Below are 19,223 nucleotides of genomic sequence, written 5' to 3'. Positions count from 1 at the left end.
GTAATTTGGTTCTTTTCTCTCACAGCCTTCAAGATTCTGTCTTTATTTTGTATGTTAGGTATTTTCATTATAATGTGCCTTGGTGTGGGTCTGTTGTAATTTTGTGTATTTGGAGTCCTGTAAGCCTCTTGAACTTGATTTTCCATTTCGTTCTTCAGATTTGGGAAATTTTCTGAAATTATCTCATTGAATAGGTTGTTCATTCCTTTGGTTTGTTTCTCTAAGCCTTCCTCAATCCCAATAATTCTCAAATTTGGCCTTTTCATGATATCCCATAGTTCTTGGAGATTCTGTTCATGATTTCTTACCATCTTCTCTGTTTGTTCGACTTTGTTTTCGAGGTTAAATATTTTGTCTTCAATATCTGAGGTTCTGTCTTCCAGGTGTTCTATCCTATTGGTTGTGCTTTCTATGGAGTTCTTAATTTGGTTTATTGTTTCCTTCATTTCAAGGATTTCTGTTTGGTTTTTTTTCAATATCTCTAACTCTTTATTGAAATGGTCTTTTGCTTCCTGTATTTGCTCTTTTAACTGTCTATTGGTGCGTTCATTCAATGCCTGCATTTGCTCTTTCATTTCATCGTTTGCTTCCCTTATCATGTTGATTATGTACATTCTGAACTCCCTTTCTGACATTTCTTCTGCCATGCTGTCATTGGATTTTATTGATATAACATCCAGATTTGTTTGAGGCATTTTCTTCCCTTGTTTTCTCATATTGTTCAGGTATCAGTGGACTGCAGAGATGTTGCAGATTTCCTCTATTGACTTATAATGTCCCTGAAGATTGCTAGTGTATCCCCTTTTATCCTTCAGTAGCCTGAAGTCTTAGAGGAAGTTGATACTTCGGTGTTCCCCTAGGTAGCTGCCTCTCTAGGGGTGGTGGTCTTCAGGTGGGGTATATTCCCTGCTAGAGGACTGAGGTGCCTCTACTTGTTGACCAATGGTCATCCAAAGGGGAGCTAGACTGCGGGCTAAGGCAATGCCTGTTTGGGCCTGTGTCTCTGGTTTTACTGTCTTTGTGGGAAAACCTCACTCTGCGGGGAAGACCCACCCGGTGGGGAGGTCTCACTAGTCCGTTCCCCTCCTAGAGGTTCTCCTCAGTCCACAACTACCGCCTGTGCAGGGCAGCCTTCCCAAGCAGCGTTTCCAGGGGCCTGGACCTACCTCCTGGGCTTGGGAGCCCTGCCCTTCGCAGACGAGTCTCCTTTGGTGGCCCCTCCTCAGAGAAGCTGCCCACAGTCCTGGAACCTTCGCTCCACCCCTCAGCTGGTCTCTGTGTAGCTCTTTCAAGAAAAGGTGCTTAGATCCCCGGCTCAGACCGTGCTTTGCACCTAATCACTTGGCTATGCGACCCCTCCTCTGAAGAGTCACTTGGAGCCTCGTACATATGCTCCAAGCCCCAGTGACCCGTCACTCGTCTCTTCCTCCAGGCAGGTGTTCTGTGTGAGCGCTTGGAGACCAAGCCACTCACTGCGCACCTCCACCTCCTCAGGACAGCCCCCTCCCCGTTGTTCAGGCAGTTGCTGAATCCAAATAGTTCGCCACCCAACTCTTTCTCTGGCAGCCCCCGGAGCCCTGGCAGATTGGTCCAAAAAACCAAAAAACCAAGCGGTGTGCTGCTCGGCCTCCTCTGCAAGGTCTCCCACTTTCCGAGCTCACTGTTCCAATGAGGGTAGATGTGTCTTGCTGCCTGGGCAGGGCAGCCTTCCCAGGGGCCCAGACCTACCTCCTGGGCCTGGGAGCCTCACCCTTCGTAGACGAGTCTCCTTAGGTTGTCCCTTCTCAGAGACGCTGCCTGAAGTCCTGGAACCTTCACTTCGCCCCTCAGTTTGTCTCTGTGTAGTTCATTCAAGAAAAGGTGCCTAGGTCCCTGGACCGGACCTTGCTATGCACCTAATCGCCTGGCTATGCGACCCGCCCTCTGAGCAGTCACTTGGAGCCTCGTACATATGCTCCAAGCCCCAGTGACCCGTCGCTCGTCTCTTCCTCCAGGTGTGGGCGCTTGGAGACCAAGGCACTCACTGCGTACCTCCACCTCCTCTGGGCAGCCCCCTCCCCGTTGCTCAGGCGGTTGCTGGATCCAAACAACTCGCCGCCCCACTCTTTCTCTGGCAGCCGCTGGAGCCCTGGCAGATCGCTTCAAAACCAAGCAGTGTGTCGCACAACCTCCCTTGCAAAGATCCCCGCTTTCCGAGTTCACTGCTCCAGCAGGGGAGGTGTGACTTGCCGCCTGGGCAGGGGCAGCCTTTGCAGGCAACGTTCCCAGGGGCCCGGACCTCCCTCCTGGGCTTGAGAGCCTCACCCTTCGCAGACGAGTCTCCTTAGGTTAGAGAATCTGCCCGCGGTCCTGGAAACTTCAATCCGCCATTTTTCGCTCCGCTTCGCTGTCCGTTTTTACCGCTCCGGCGGGGGAGGGGCGACCCGCCGAGTCACTGTACTTCACAAAGTTCTCTGCGTTCCAGGGCTACTGCCCCTTCGGGGACGCCTCCCCTATGGGAGAAACTCCCCGGGCGGCTTTGAGTTGGTCCCAAGTCACTATCTCCTCTTTTGAATCTTGAGTCCTGGAGCAACATGAAATGCAGCCGCCCTCTAGTCCGCCATCTTGAACCGAAGTTCTAAATCTTTAAAAAAAAAAAAAAAAAGAAGTATTGACTTCTGGCTGCTGGCACCATTGAATCCAACATAATATTTGATGTAGGACAGAAATAGTTTAGGGCAAAAATGTCAATAGTTTGGTTGATTAAGTATACATTTATTGTAATGACTGATATTTACTTTTTTTAATTGTAAACAAATGGGATACATGTTGTTTCTCTGTACATGGAGTCAAGGCATACCATTTGTGTAATCATAAATTTACACAGGGTAATGTTGTTTGATTCATTCTGTTACTTTTTCCCTCCCCCCCACCCCTCCCACCCCTCTTTTCCCTCTATACAGTCCTTCCTTCCTCCATTCTTCCCACCCTCCTTAACCCTAATCCTAAACCTAACCCTAACCCTAACGCTAACCCCTCCCACCCCCATTATATGTCCTCATCTGCTTATCAGCAAGATCATTCGTCCTTTAGTTTTTTGAGATTGATTTATCTCACTTAGCATGATATTCTCCAATTTCATCCATTTGCCTGCAAATGCCATAATTTTATCATTTTTTATGGTGGAGTAATATTCCATTGTATATATATATATATACACCAAGTTTCTTTATCCATTCATCAATTGAAGGACATCTAGGTTGGTTCCACAATCTGGCTATGGTGAATTGAGCAGCAATGAACACTGATGTGGCTGAATTTCTGTAGTATGCTGATTTTAAGTGCTTTGGGTATAGGCCAAGGAGTGGGATAGCTGGGTCAAATGGTGTTTCCATTCCAAGCTTTCTGAGGAATCTCCATACTGCTTTCCAGAGTGGCTGCACTAATTTGCAACCCCACCAACAATGTATGAGTGTACCTTTTTTGATATTTACTTTTTTATGTGTTTTTTTCAGTTTTCTAAGTTTGTTCTAATTATACATGACAGTAGAATGCATTTTGACACGTCATATAAAAATGGAGTATAACTTCTCATTCTTTTGGTTGTACATTATGTAGAGTTATACAGATAATGTAATCATGTATGCACATAGGGTAATAGTGTTCATTCTACTATCCTTTCTACCCTCAATCCTCTCTTCACTCCCCTCTGTCTAATCCAAAGTACTTCTATTCTTCCCTAGCAACCCCCTTTATTATTAATTAACATCTGCATTCAGCATGTGGATCTTTGGGATTGGCTTATTTTGCTTAGCATGATATTCTTTAGCTCCATCCATTTACCAGCAAATGCCATAACTTCATTCTTCTTTAAGGCAGAGTAATATTCCATCATACATATATACTGCATTTTCTTTATCCATTCATCTGTTGAAGGGCACCTAGGCTAGCTCCATAGTTTAGCTATTGGGAATTGAGCTGCTAAAACATTGATGTAGCTGTGTCACTGTAGTATGCTGATTTTAAATCCTTTGAGTATTAACCAAGCATTGGATAGCTGGGTCACATGGTGGTTCCATTCCAAGTTTTCTGAGGAATCTCCATACTGCTTTCCAGAGTGGTTGCACCAATTTGCAGTTCCACCAGCAATGTATGAGTGAACCTTTTCCCACACATCCTCAACAGCATTTATTATTACTTGTATTCTTCAGAAGAGTCTTTTTGACCCCCCCACCCCCCTCCTTACTTGTATTCTTGATAATGGCCATTCTGACTGGAGTGAGATGGAATCTCAGTGTAGTTTTGATTTGCATTTCTCTAATTGCTAGAGACGTTGAACATGTTTTCATATATTTGTTGATGGATTGTATTTCTTCTTCTATGAAGTGTCTGTTCAGTTCCTTAACCCATTTATTAATTGGGTTATTTGTTTTTTTGCTGTTAAGTTTTTTTAGTTCTTTATATACCCTGGAGATTAATGCTTTGAGATGCATGTGGTAAAAATTTTCTCCCATTCTGTAGGCTCTCCCTTCATGTTATTGATTGTTTCCTGTGCTGTGAAGAGGCTTTTTAGTTTGATTCCATTCACTTTACTGATTCTTGATTTTACTTCTTATGCTTTGGGAGTCTTGTTAAAGAAGTCACATCCTAAGCTAATGTGGTCAAGATTTGGGCCTACTTTTTCTTCTATTAGGTGAAGGGTCTCTATTCTAGTGCCTAGGTCTTTGATCTACTTTGAGTTGAGTTTTGTGCAGGGTAATAGATAGAGGTTTAATTTCATTTTGCTACATATGAATTTCCAATTTTCCCAGCACATTGGTTGAAGGGGCTGTCTTTTCTCCAATGCATGTTTTTGGTGCCCTTTGTTTGGTATGAGATAACTGTATTTATGGGAGTTTGTTTCTGTGTCTTCTTTCCATTGGTTGTTGTATTTGGGTGCCAATAGCATGCCATTTTTGTTACTATGGCTCTGTAATATAATTTAAGTTCTGGTACTGTGATGCCTCCTGGTTCACTTTTCTTGCTAAGGATTTCTTGCCTATTCTGGATGTCTTATTTTGCCAAGTGAATTTCATGGTTGTTTTTCTATTTCTATAAAGAATTTCATTGATATTTTAATAGGAATTGCATTAACTATGTATAACACTTTTGGTAGTATGGCTATTTTGACAATGTTAATTCTGCCTATCCAAGAGCATGGGAGATTGTTCCATCTTCTAAGGTCTTTTTCAATTTCTTTATCCAGTGTTCTATAGCTTTCATTGTAAAGATCTTTCACTTCTTTTGTTAGATTGATTCTCAAATATTTTATATTTTGAGGCTATTGTGAATGGGGTAGTTTTCCTACTTTCTCTTTCAGTGAATTCATCACTGATGTATAGGAACACATTTGGTTTATGGGTCTTAATTTTATATCCTGCTACTTTGCTGAATTCATTTATTAGTTCTAGAAGTTTTATGGTGAAATTTTTTTGATCTTCTAAATATAGAATCTTATCACCTACAAATAGTGATAGTTTAAGTGCTTCTTTTCCTATTTGTATCCCTTTAATTTCTTTCTTCTGTCTAATTACTCTGGCTAGAGTTTCCAGGACTATGTTGAATAGAAGTAGTAAAAGAGGGCATCCCTGTCTTGTTCTAGTTCTTAGAGGGAACACTCTCAATTTTTCTCCATTTAGAATGATGTTGGCTTTGGGCTTAGCATAGACAGCTTTTACAATGTTGAGGTAGCTCCTACTATCCCTAGTTGTTCTAGTGTTCTGAACTGAAGGGGTGCTGTATTTTGTCAAATGTTTTTCTCCCTCTATTAAGATGATCATATGATTATTATTTTTAAGTCTATTGTTGTAATGGATTACATTTATTGACTTGCATATGATGAACTCCACTTGCTCATGGTACACTATCTTTTTAATATGTCTTTGTATGCAGTTTGCCAGAATTTTAGCATCTATGTTCATCAGGGATATTGGTCCGAAGTTTTCTTTCCTTGATGTGTCCTTGTCTGGTTTTGGTATCAGAGTGATACTTCTAGTTTTGGTATCAGAGTGATACTAGCCTCATGGAATGAGTTTGGAAGGATTCCCTCCTTCTCTATTTCATGGAATAATTTGAGAAGTATTGTTAATTCTTCTTTGAACATCTTGTAGAACTTGGTTGAGAATCTCTCTGGTTCTGGACTTTTCTTGGTTGGTAGGCTTTTGATGGTGTCTTCTATTTCATTGCTTGAAATTGATCTGTTTAAATTGTGTATGTCCTCCTGATTCAGTTAGGGTAGGTCATGTGTCTCTAGAAATTTATCAGTGTCTTCAAGATTTTCTATTTTATTGGAGTATACATTTTCAAAATAGTTTCTGATTATCTTCTGTATTCCAGTAGTGTCCATCATGATATTTCCTTTTTTTATCATGAATTTTAGTGATTTGAGTTTTTCTTTCTTTCTCTTCATGTTTCTAGGGCTGTGAGATGTAATGTTAGGTCATTTATTCATAGACTTTCTATTCTTTTAATGAATGAGCTCAATGCAGTGAACTTTCCTCTTAGCACTGCCTTAATGGTGTCCCAGAGATTTTGATATATCACTATTCTCATTTACCTGTAAGCATATTTTAAATTTCACCCCTGATTTCTTCTGTTATCTAATCAGCCTTCATTAGTGTATTATTTTGTCCCCAAGTGTTAGAGTAACTTCTATTTTTTTTCTGTTGTTTTCATTGATTTCTAATTTCGTTCCATTATTATCTGATAGAATGCAGCTTATTGTCTCTATTTTTTTTTACTTGCCAAGAGTTGCTTTGTGGTATAACATATGGTTTATTTTAGAGAAGGATCTGGGTACTGCTGGAAGAAAGTGTACTCACACATCAATAGATAAAATATTATATATATGTCTGTTAAGTCTAAATGATTGATTATATTACTTATTTCTGTAGTTTCTTTGTTTACTTTTTGTTTGAAGGATCTAGCCAGTAGTGAGAGAGGTGTGTTAAAGTCACCCAGTATTATTGTTTTGTGGTCTGTCTGATTCTTGAAATTGAGAAGGGTTTGCTTGATGTACATGGATGTTCCATCATTTGGGGAATAAATATTTATGATTGTTATATCTTGCTGATGTATGAAATGTCCTTCTTTGTCCCTTCTGAATAACTTTGGCTTGAAGTCCACTTTATCTGGTAAGAGAATAGAAACCCCTGCTTGTTTGTGTTATCTATGTGAGTGATGTTTTTTCCAATCCTTTTACCTTCAGTCTATGGATGTCTTTGCCTATGAAGTGAGTCTCTTCAAGACAGCATATTGTTGGGTCTTGTTTTTCAATCCAATCTGCCTGTCTGTCTTTTGATTGATGAGTTTAGGCCATTAACATTCAAGGTTATTATTGAGATATGATTCGTATTCCCAGTCATTTTGTTTTATTTCTGGTTTTTAACTTGAATTAATTTCTCCTTTGATTGACTGTTCCTTGAGTGTAGTCCCTTCCTTTGCTGGTTTTCACTTTTTATTTTCCACTGTGAGCATCTTGTTTGAGAAATCAGCTGAGATCCAAATTGGTTTCCCACTATATGTAATCTGATACTTCCCTCTCAGAGCCTTTAAAAAACTATCCTTATTCTGTATGTTAGGTATTTTTATTCTAATGTGTCTTGGTGTGGGTCTTCTATAATTTTGTATATTTCAGGTCCCATAAACCTCTTGTATTTGATTTTCCATTTTACTCTTAGGTTTGGGAAATTTTCTGATATTATATCATTGAAAAGATTGTGTATTCCTTTGGTTTGTAACTCTGCACCTTCATCTATTCTTAAATTTGATCTTTTCATGTTATCCCATTTTTCTTGGAAGTTCTGTTCATGGTTTCTTAATACCTTCTCTGTGTTCAACTCTATTATCAAGATTATATATTTTGTCTTCATTGCCTGAGGTTTTGTCACCCAGGTGGTCTAGTCTACTGGTGATGTTTTCCATTCAGTTTTAAATTTAGTTTATTGATTCCTTCATTTTGAGTATTTCTTCTTGTTTTTTTTTTCAGAATCTCTGCCTCTTTATTGATCTTTCACTTCCTATATTTTCTCTGATTTCACTCCTTATAACATCCTTTACTTTGCAGATCAGTTTAACTATATACATTATAAACTCCTTCTGTGACATTTCTTGCACTGTGGCATTGATGGATTCTGTTACTGGAGTATCTTGGTTCGTTTAGGGTGATTTGTTCCCTTGCTTTTTCATGTTTTTTTTGTGTCTACCCATCTAATAGTATGGATCTGAGGCAGTGGACATTTTACCCTGTGGCCTTATAATGTTCCTGAAGGTTTCCTGAACCTCACTATTTTGGGGGAGACAAATAATAACAACCACCAATGTAAACGATATACAGTGTAAACCAAATAATTCCTGATATGACATCTACATTGTTAATTATCACAATAAACAGAAATGATATTATAAATTATTGCCTACAATAAAAACAGCAAGTTTGCAAAAGTGTTTAAAATTTCAAATGGTGGACAGGGAGAGAAGACTGAGATATAATGTGATGATTATGAGAGAAAATAGAAGTAAAAAATTAAAGAAAAAGTGAAAGAGAACAATAATAGATTGGCTGTTATCAGAAGAAAGGAGAGAATCAAGGGAAACAGGTAGGATAAAAACATAAAGTAAAAATTTTTAAAAATTAAAAATAAAAGAACACAAAACAAAACTAAAATATACTGATCAAGCATCCTAGTTCACAAAAACTAATCCATGAAAAATAACAGGCTTCAAAACTGCTAGAAATATGAAAAAACAAATATGAATATGTATAAATGTCCACATACCATCAAGGTCACAATTCAAGAGAGAAAAAGAATTTAAAAAAAAGAAAAAAGATCTTAATGAAAAGTTAAAGAGTTCTTTTTGTTGGAGTTCAAAAGATTCTCAGTTTCTCTTCTCAGCAGTTTTAGGTGGGGTCTTCTTGAGTGTGATGCTCCACCCTCTGGGTTGCTGGAATGACAAGATAAATAATCCTATAGGCAGAATTCCTAGAGGCAGGATTTAGGTTTAGATGGACTCTAGGCTCTTTGCTGAATACCAGTTGGTCTGGAGATTTTAAATCATTGCACATCCAGTGCCCAGTACTTGCTGGTTCATGTTAGAAGACTGTACCCCAGGAATCTTCCCTGAGTTCCACTCATATATTGGGGGAGCCAAGTCTTAGTCTCCTACATCACCTGTGGACTCCACATTTCCTGATCTTGGGTTCAGTGTCCAAATAATCTCTCCTGCCTGGGCCCTTCCAAAATCCTGGCTATGCATGTCTTTCCCAGCCAGCCCTACAGGCATCCAGATTAGAGGGGGAGGAGCATAACTGGGTGAGTATCCACTACCAGTTGTCCCTTGTGTAAACCTCTCTCCACGTTTGATTTTCTCCTGGCCACTTAATCATACTCTAGGTCTTGCAGTCTGTGTTTACTGGGTCTGTATTTTGGGTCAAACACAGGTTTGCCAGGACTCTCTCAGCTACCAGCCCCTGGGCTGTGGCTGCAAAATGTTTCCTTTCTTTATCCTCTGCATGCTGTCTGGAGTGATGGTGGCTTCTTTCCCCACATAAGGATATTGTGCAATGCATCTTTCAGGTTTGTCGGGCAATGTACTTGATCTTTAAATGCTCATACATGCCTTGGGCCTCCCAACAATACAGGTTTCTTTATTTCCCTTATACCTCTACTATGTTTATAGAGGGACTGCTCTGGCTGGTGCTTCTGGCCCTGCCACTGGGGAATTTTTCCTTATTTTATTATGTCCAACCTCCTGAGTCCCCAATCTGCTTTGAATGTCCAGTTTTTAATTCCAGTGAAGTTCCCCCTTTTTTTGTTCACCTACCTTGTGGAAAAGCTGTCTGTCTGATTTCCTGGTTTCATGCCATGGAGTAGCCAGGAACACAACCTCCTGTATTCTGCCATCTTGAAAACCCTTGACTGATATTTATGAATATTTATTTTCACCTCACATGATGTTTAATGTACATGTAATCCATTACAATTTTTGACATTTCCTTGGGGCACCAGAGGTAATACCTGAAATTTTTTTTTTCATTTTTCTTTTTGTCATGGTATATATGTGAAGCCAAACAAACATACACACATCTCTGTATAACATAGCAGTGAATAGGCAAGGGATCAACTTTTTATAATTCAATGCCTTTCTCAATTAAGACACTCAACAGAGATCTAAGTTATCATGACATGGTAAATTGACTAGCTACTAGTAAGAAGGAAATAAAACATTTTAGAATTTTTAAATTTATCTTTTAATTTTTTACAGACTGCATTTTGATTCATTGTACACAAATGGGGTACATCATTTCCTTTCTATGGTTGTACCCGATGTAGATTCATACCATTCGTGTAGTCATACATGTACATAGGGTAATGATGTCTGTCTCATTCCACCATTTTTCATACCCCCTCCTTCTCATTTCCTTCTACATAATCTAAAGTTCCCTCATTCTTCTCTCACTCCCCGCCTGTTAAAATCATTTCTCCATCATACTAAAAATACTTGAAAAATAAATATCAAATAAATGAGAGATTTTATTATTTAGAATTACAGAATTAATAGGATCTTAGTGTTATATCAAAAGCTCAGATAATAAAGCAAAGGAAACCACCTTAAACCCAATACTTGAATGGAATCATAGTTAAGGTTTTAATGTATAGTATTTCATTTTCAGTTTTTTTATGGTACAGATACCTTATTTTCTACAACTGTAACATCAGTAAAAACATAAATGAAAAAGAAAAAAATAGGGTCTTAATTTTTAAATTGATACATAGAAGTTTTATATATTTATGGAGTATCATGTAACGTTTTGATACATGTATATATTATAAAATGCTCAAGTCTGGGTAAGCGTGTTTATCTTCTCAAACATAATCATATAATTGAATTGTGATGAAAACATTCAAAAACCCTTTCTTCTAGTCTTTTTGAAATATATAGTGTATTATCATCATCTCAGTCACCTTACTGTGGAATAGCATACCAGAACTTCTTGCATCTGTCTAACCAACTTCATATTCATTGACTCACCTTTCTATATCCTTCCTTCCAATTAGTAGATTTTTGAAGAAAGGTAGCACTTATGTATGATCGCCCACCACCCGCGGGGCAATCACAACGCCTATGCTCTTCTTGATCACAGGAACCAAAAGGAGTTTATTCTGCAAGTCTCAGACTTATATCAAGAACATCAGCCTTTCAGAGAGTAGACTACCAGGAAAGTCAGCCTATCAAGGAACAGTCTCCAGGCAGATACCAGGATTGCCTCATGTACAACAGCCAACCAGAGTTACTTCCTAAAACTTGTATATGAGTGCAGCTATGTCTGGCAAGCTGCCAGGCGCCATCTTAGAGATCAGGCCATGGTGCAGCTCTGGGACCCTCAGAGCCCGCCCCTGACACTTATGCTCAAAGTATTCTATAATTCTTTTATAAATAATACTCAAAAATATTATATTTAATGTCTGTTGGCTAGTGATTACATTTGCAAATAAGGAGAAGAGCAAATGTATAACTTTGTACCCCTCAGTCTTGTACATATAAGTACCCAATAAATATATTTTTGAAAAAATATTTAAAAACTGAAACGGTAGATGATATAACAGATTATATGAGATTTTTTTGAAACTTGCTACCTAAAATATGTTCCTCAAGCCACCAGTTTTAACATCACATGGTAGCTTATTGGAAATCCAGAGATTCAGGTTCTACCCTTCACCTACAGAACCAGATCCTGTAGTTTAAAATGGTCCCCAGGTGATGCATATGCACATTAAATATTAAGAAGCACTGTATACTTTGGATAGAAGCAGACAAAGGAAAATTAGTTAATTTTTTTCTCCCTTTTAATTCTTTTTAAAAATATCTTTAAAATAGTTGCTCTGATTAATTTATGGTCCTGCTACTTTCAAAGGATTAAATGACTTGTTCAACCTCCTTTTGTGCTAGCAGACTTAAGATTTTGCTCTTAACTTTTTCACTTATAATCAGAATAACTGCCTAGAATATACATATTTAAAATTATCTTTCAAGGTTAGTTAAGCTCAGATAAATGTGTGGTAAGAAAATACATTGTCACATTGCCTCAGAGTTAAGTTGGCCTCTTAACAGGACTAATGGTTTCCTTTATTGTGTAAAAATTGATTAAATAATTATTTAAATTGATAAATAAAAATATATGTATTATGTATATAAAAAGATGGTTTGAAATATGTATATATTATGATATGGCTAAATCAAACTGACAGACACATTACCTCATATTTATCTTGTTTTTTATGGTAATTGCTTAAAATTTCTTTCAACAATCTTTAATGATGTAATACATTGTTATTAATTAGGTTGTAAGATAGAACCAATGAACTGGTTCCTCCTAACTCAAATTTTCTATCTGTTGGCCAATATCTTCCCAACCTCCCCTTCCAGTCCCTGATAATCACAATTTCTACTTTCTGCTTCTTCAGGTTCAACTGTTTAGATTCCACATATAAATAAGATCATATATTATTTGTCTTTGCCTGGCTTATTTCACTTAGCATAACATCCTTCAGGTTCATCCATGTTGTTACAAATGGCAGAATTGCCTTCTTTTTGAGGACTGAATAGTATTCTATTGCAAGTATTTACATTTTACCATTTCTGGAATTAATGATTCACTTTACATAAAGGATATTTTTACATCTTGGTTCCCTGGTGTGAGCATAGTTGGTAAATTGCAGTGCTAAGTAGCAAAAGAAACTTTTGAAGGAGTTTCCATTTTATATATGGTATTACAAATTATTATTGGTAATGCATGTTTACTTCACTCCCTGGATATGGCAGATGACATGAAGTCAGAATCACTCTAGGTAGAGAACTTTTACTTATATTTTGAAAGTCCGAGAAGGAAAGTAACATTCTACTTTAACAGATGCACCATAAGCCAAATAAATATCATTCATATACTTAGTGGATATTAATAATCTTTATCCATATGGTATATGGTTATTTTTATTTTATTTTTTTTGTGGAAATACATGGTTCATTTTTACACAGAATCAGAATTAGTTCTTTACATACTTTAACACCAGCAAAAATTTAATAAGGAGGTGTAAGGTTTGTTTACTGGGAGCTAAGGCATTAAAACTTTTTGTGTAATTATTTAATTACAAATGCATAATCTTAATTGACATGCTAATATAACTTTCTGTGGGAAGTGAAATTTTTAATTTTTGTTTCTAATGAAAGGTACTCTTAGATGGGTTGGTTTTGGCAATTTGAGTTAGGAAAGGAATTACAGAATGAAGTTTTTATGTGAAGAAGGAAAAGAAATTAACTTTAGTGTTCATCTCATTGGTCTGCCAAATTGCAGGGATATTTTAGGCCTGATTATCATGTTCTAATTAGTCTCTAGAGGACATTCATGGACAATCGAGTGCTCATTAATCTGTCTTCTTCCTGTAACATTGATTTGTTCATTACCCATTCAGAGTCTCAAATATAGAAACCAAAAATTGATGTGTGGTGTTAATGTGCTTACAGATGTTGCTACGACTTATCCGGATAAGAAGTCCATCTTAATGTACATCACATCACTCTTCCAAGTTTTGCCTCAACAAGTGAGCACTGAAGCCATTCAGGAAGTGGAAATGTTGCCAAGGCCTTCAAAAGTGACTAGAGAAGAACATTTTGAATTACATCATCAAATGCATTATTCTCAACAGGTATTTAAACAACAACTAATATCAAAGATGTTTCCTATTTTATATGCATTCTTATGTACCAAACATATAATACCTATTTAATGCATACACATATATATGCACATATATCACAATATATATACATGGCATAATGTGCATATATAGAGAAAGGGAGACAGTGACAGAAAGAGATTATGCAAACCTTTTAAATTTCATCTGATATGTACTATATTATTTTTAAAGCAGATTATTAAAATACTCTATTATTTGTATGTACCATATTACAGGAATATAGAATACAGAATATATTGCTTTTAAGTTGTATGTAATGAAATAAGACAAGGCAGACTTACATGCATATTAAACTTCAAACTCTCCGTCAACTAGAATAAAGAGTATATTGCCAGAGCAAGAACAAAGGCAAGTGCTCTGTTTAATAATCAAGTTTTAAAATGTTTGGAGGCAAATTATTCTTGTATTAACAATTTTTGATTATTAAAGCTTAACATTTTTGAAAAAAGTGGTTAAAAACGTTTCTAATATAAATTAAATGGAGAAGACATGATAAAATTCTTTATTAAATCGTTTTATAGACTGCAATGGAATTCTTCCATTAATTGGTTTGTTCTTGTTCTCAACAGTGGGTAATCTGGGGTGTTTTCTTGTATCTTCATAGACAAAAACAGTGATGAAAAGGTCTTTAACAAAATTTCTGCTGAAGGCATGGAAAGTTCTTAAGCCTAATTTTCGAACTCTACTAAGCTAGTTCTATATTTAGTTTATGAAAGCTTCAGTCCTTTCCAGGGTATTGATCTGATGAATTCTGGTCTTGTTTATTTTGGGTTTGGAGAAAATTGCCTTCAGATGCCTATTTTTGTGAGATTGAAGAGCATCATGCCATATAAGTACTGGAGTTGTATCTCTCTGAAATCTTCATGGTTCCAAACCACCCTCATTGTCTTCCCAGATTATCTGTTCTGCACCACAACAAGAATTGTCAGTGCCACAATTCTTGGGGCGCACCAGTTTCTGATATCATTTATCTGTGTTTAGCATTAAACAGTTCATCTCAATGTTTCCATTTAATGTTCTATTTTCGGGCATGTTGGAAAGTAGTCCTTCCAGGGTTACTTACCATGTCTCCTCCTCCTTTCTGTCCACCCTCCCCCAAACCCTTCTCTGCAGATTACGGTCAGTCTAGCACAGGGCTATGAGCGAACTTCTTCCTCTCCTAAGCCTCGGTTCAAGAGCTATGCCTACACACAGGCTGCTTATGTCACCACCTCTGACCCCACACGGAGTCCATTTCCTTCGCAGGTCTGTCAACATTTACTATCTTCTACAAAGCAGAGAACTTCATCGAAGATAATCTGACTTTGCTCTTATTTGTTTGAAATTGACAGTGCTTTTTTTTCTCCTTCAAGTTGTTTTGTTTTTCCCAGTTTTATCAGATTCTCTAAACCTGCCGTGTTAGGTTCAGTGTATGTTGATTCTTCATGAATGAGGATGCTCAAAATAGTAACTTGTATCTTTTTGATATAATTACCTGTAAGGTTTTTACAAAGGCTACCAATGGTTATAAAGAACATAATAATCTTTAACAGTTTTATATATGTAACTATAAAAAGCATGGATAAATATATAAACATTTTTAGTTGTAGTATTTGGGGAGGTTTTTCTAGGAGTCTAATCTATAAATGAAAGTAGAAGTTTTTATTATATATTGATTCTAGTAAAATATGTTTAAGAAAAATATAACTGCAAACTTATATCATCTCTTTTAATTTTGCTTATTTAACACATACACATATAAATCTTGTATATAACAGTATTTGAGTATTTATTTTTAATAAAGTTCATACCAGAATCAGGTCAGATTCTATGCACCATTTAATACTTACTCCATGAGGGATTTTCTCAGTGGAGTTTTCCACTCTTGCAATATTTTAGAAAACCTAAAAATATAAGAAATCATAGCCTTGTATGTGTTAGAGCATGGAAATGATACATACTAGAGTTGCTAGATTTGCAAGAATTTCTTTTTAAAAGAAAGCTTTATTTGGCTCAGTAGAGCAGTTTGAAAAGTTCTTGAGGAAGTGATTTTTATCAGAACTGAACTATGAAAAGGAGTTAAGAAATTATTCACCCGATTCTATTTGTAAATTTGAAAGTATACATTTTTGGAAACTCATTGATTTTTTTCAAGATAGTGGTGTACATGTCATTAGCAATTCATTTGTCAGTTAATTGATGTATGAGGCTGAAAATTCTAAACTGTGGAAGATTCCCCCAAGGAAACATCTATTTTAGGGCAGAGTTATACACTGTATCCTTGGCTAGTTTCTTACAAAGCCAAATAAAGGAGACTGAGTGGGAAAGTTTTTTTGTGACTCAGCCTCATCATCAATTCATTTTCTATCTAAGTTTTCACAAAGATGAGTTGTATAATCTTAAACAAGAAACTTAACCAGTTTCCTTATTAACAGTTGAAAATAATAATTCTATCACACATTATTGGCTGTTTCCATATGACACATGGGAACTAATCTAATCCTTTTAACATTCCTTATGGATGAGTAATGCTATTTTAATCCCCATTTGAAGTTTAAATTTATCTACTCTTTCCTCCCTATCCCCCATCCTGAACACTTTCTTCACTCTCTAGGTTCTTTTTAATCACTCTTATCCCCTGGAAACCACCAAGGCTTAAGGAATAGGGACTACATCCTAAAATAAAGGTGCATAAACCAAGATGAAGATATAAGGCTTTTCCCCCTAGTTATCCTTTTATTGAACTGCCTTTTCTAGAAGGATTTCTCTGATGTCTATTCTGACAGTATATTTTTACCTTATTACCACCTCATTAAGACATTGCTCAGGTAAGATTCCTTAATGAAGTAATTGTAAATGGACTTAAATTTTGCCAGAATCTATGCTCAGTCTACCTTCATCTAAATATTACTAAATACATAATATTTCATGAAACATTCAGTTGAATTCACTTATCTGTGTTATTTAACATAAGTCATTGAAATAAGCCTTATTTTTTTTTAGAAACGAAGCAGCACAAATCATGAGAGATAGGTAATGACATATTTTGATGGTAACTAAAGGGAGCACATCAGAAAATGATGCTACACGTAGTTAACTTTGATAAGTTTGTATCTTTAAGCAGTCACATGAAGAAATTTTTTTTCTAGTCTTATAAGGACTGAGCCTCCAGTGCCCCCTACAGGTGGTGTCTGCTCCACTTCCAATGAACTCAAGACAGGTTGGATTAGATTCTGTCAGGTTTTTGGTGGTCTGCAAAGAAGCATGACATTTCCTATATAAAAAGAGAGGATCATGCAGGTGACTATCCACTATGAAAACATAAAAGTTATAAATAATATTCATAGTTCACAATATCTTACAAACATCAATTTTTTTCCCCTAACTTGGAAAATGTGATTTATATTCATTAAATTTTGTTGAGGTGAAACAATCTGCCCTGCTCAGGATCCCTACCTATAAAAGAGTTATCCTTTGGTATGAGCCACATGCAATTAATGATATCCTTTCTATAGTTGTGTTCAATTCCTATATCAGTGATTTTGAGAATGACTCTCATTCTACTTCTAATCTTATAAAAAATATCCCCAATCTCTCTTTCATGTTCAATGTCTCTCTCTCTCCTGGATCCTCACCCTCTCCCAAGTTCTGCATGCACACATCCATGTGTATGCCCCTCCCCATACATATTCTCCTTTGTCTTGTTTATATACTTATATGTGATCCTTTCTTTTACCTACCACCTTCTGTAGAGTAACCTATGCTTTATTCATTCATCTGTTTACTTAACAATAAATAATCTTGGTCACTGAATTAAATGACTTTTATTTAGCTTTCATGACTTTCCACCATCATTGAAACACTTTTCTCAAAGTCTCTACACTCAGCAGGTTCTTTTCCCTCTCCCATCACTATTCCATATGTCTTTCATTATCTTGCTCATTCTCCTCTTCCAATTCCCTCAGCATAGGAATCTCTGGGATCCCTTGTCTGTTATATCTGTATGTTCATTCCTTTGTCCACATGATTTAATCACCTGTATTCAATTTGAATGCAAATGACCATTGTATCTGTGTTCTGACCATTTCCAGTCTCTCTGGAGTTGCAGCCACACTTCTAACTCATTTTTAACTCTTTGATATGTACCTATGTCTTGATGTACACTGCTGTTTCAACCTAGTGTGTCCCCAAGTGAACTTGACTTCATCACTCATGTACCTTTTTCATATCTTTTTTATGTGAATGAGGATATGACTCAATAGTCATTGAAGCTTACATATGACACATTCCCTTTCTTTTCTGTATTGATCTGATAATCAATAAAAAAGCAAATTCTTTCTGTGAAAAATTTCTCAATTAAATTGTGTCCACTCAATTTTCATAGGTTCTATTCTGATTCAAGTCCTCAGTACATGTCTATCAGATTATAGAAATAAACTTACAATTGATATCACTACCTTTAGTTCAACATTGTCTAAACCAGATTCCATTCTTTATTCATAGTCCTAATAATATTATTCATAAATTTTCCTCACTTTAATTTGCCTGTATAGCAATCCATTCCTATTTTTTTCTAAAAGCATCATTATCCATTAATGATTTACATTTTCATGCTTATTACACACTCATGTGTTTCATATTATCTTCAACAGAATTAAGTCACCCCTCCTCCTCCATAAGAATCAAGACATTTGCTATCTTAGCTTTTATGCATCCCTTGACTAAGATTGACATTTATTTCCTTTACAAATTGGCCAATGTAATCCATATTTCAGTGCTTAATCAATAAGTGACAGAGCCTGAAATCTAGTTCAGATTCATCTAACTCCAAGGCTGTGCTCTTCATATTAGAGTAACACTAAATTTTCTTTATTTTAGTTCTTACATATGGAGTTACTTGTGTATGGAATAGTCATTTATTCAATCATTTACCATTTATTAATCACCTTCTATGTATAGGTATTGTAGGATCAAGTGTTATATCCATAAAGAAACTCACAAAACAATTCAATGGAGGGTATCACTCCATTTGACCCTTCCCCCTGCCCACCTGCTTTTCACCTTTTGGCCATCCCAGCAGCATCTCCTGGGCCTAGTCACAGGCAGGAAGGAGTGAGATAAGGGAGGAGAGAGCAGGAGAAGAAAGGAAACTTCAGTCTATAAAAAGGGCAGAGCACTCTCACTTCTTGGGATACCAGAATACCAGCCATGCCTGCCTTCTCCCTCCGGGGAGAACTCTGTGCTATTACCATTAAATAAAACCTGCTTTATATGCTTGCATCGGTGTGTTTCTCTAATGTTCAAACTTCAACATTTGAGGAAGCAGAACTTGTCACTGAAAACTGGTGGTATCATTTTCTTATATAAGCAAAATAGTATGTCAAATATTAAAAATTAATAGTTAAATAGTAAGTGCTAAAAATGAAAAATAAAACAGCAAGAGGAATGTGAAACAGGTAGTAGAATGGAAGT

General features: G+C 36.6%; 1 protein-coding gene across 4 annotated transcripts in view; it reads left to right on the top strand.

Annotated features, from left to right (window-relative positions):
* Dmd (dystrophin) overlaps positions 1 to 19,223 on the top strand; it is a 2,099,091-nt gene that overhangs the window by 506,182 nt on the left and 1,573,686 nt on the right. For all 4 annotated transcript variants that reach the window (XM_047536255.1, XM_047536256.1, XM_047536254.1 and 1 more), the window contains exons 8-9: positions 13,540 to 13,721; positions 14,886 to 15,017. In XM_047536255.1, coding sequence (XP_047392211.1) covers positions 13,540 to 13,721; positions 14,886 to 15,017 — 314 coding nt within the window. The remainder of the gene's footprint in view (positions 1 to 13,539; positions 13,722 to 14,885; positions 15,018 to 19,223) is intronic.

The sequence above is a fragment of the Sciurus carolinensis genome, chromosome X (genome assembly GCF_902686445.1).
Source record: "Sciurus carolinensis chromosome X, mSciCar1.2, whole genome shotgun sequence".
NCBI lineage: Eukaryota > Metazoa > Chordata > Mammalia > Rodentia > Sciuridae > Sciurus > Sciurus carolinensis.
Note: the sequence above shows the minus strand (reverse complement) of the source record. Positions and strands in the feature narration are given on the sequence as shown.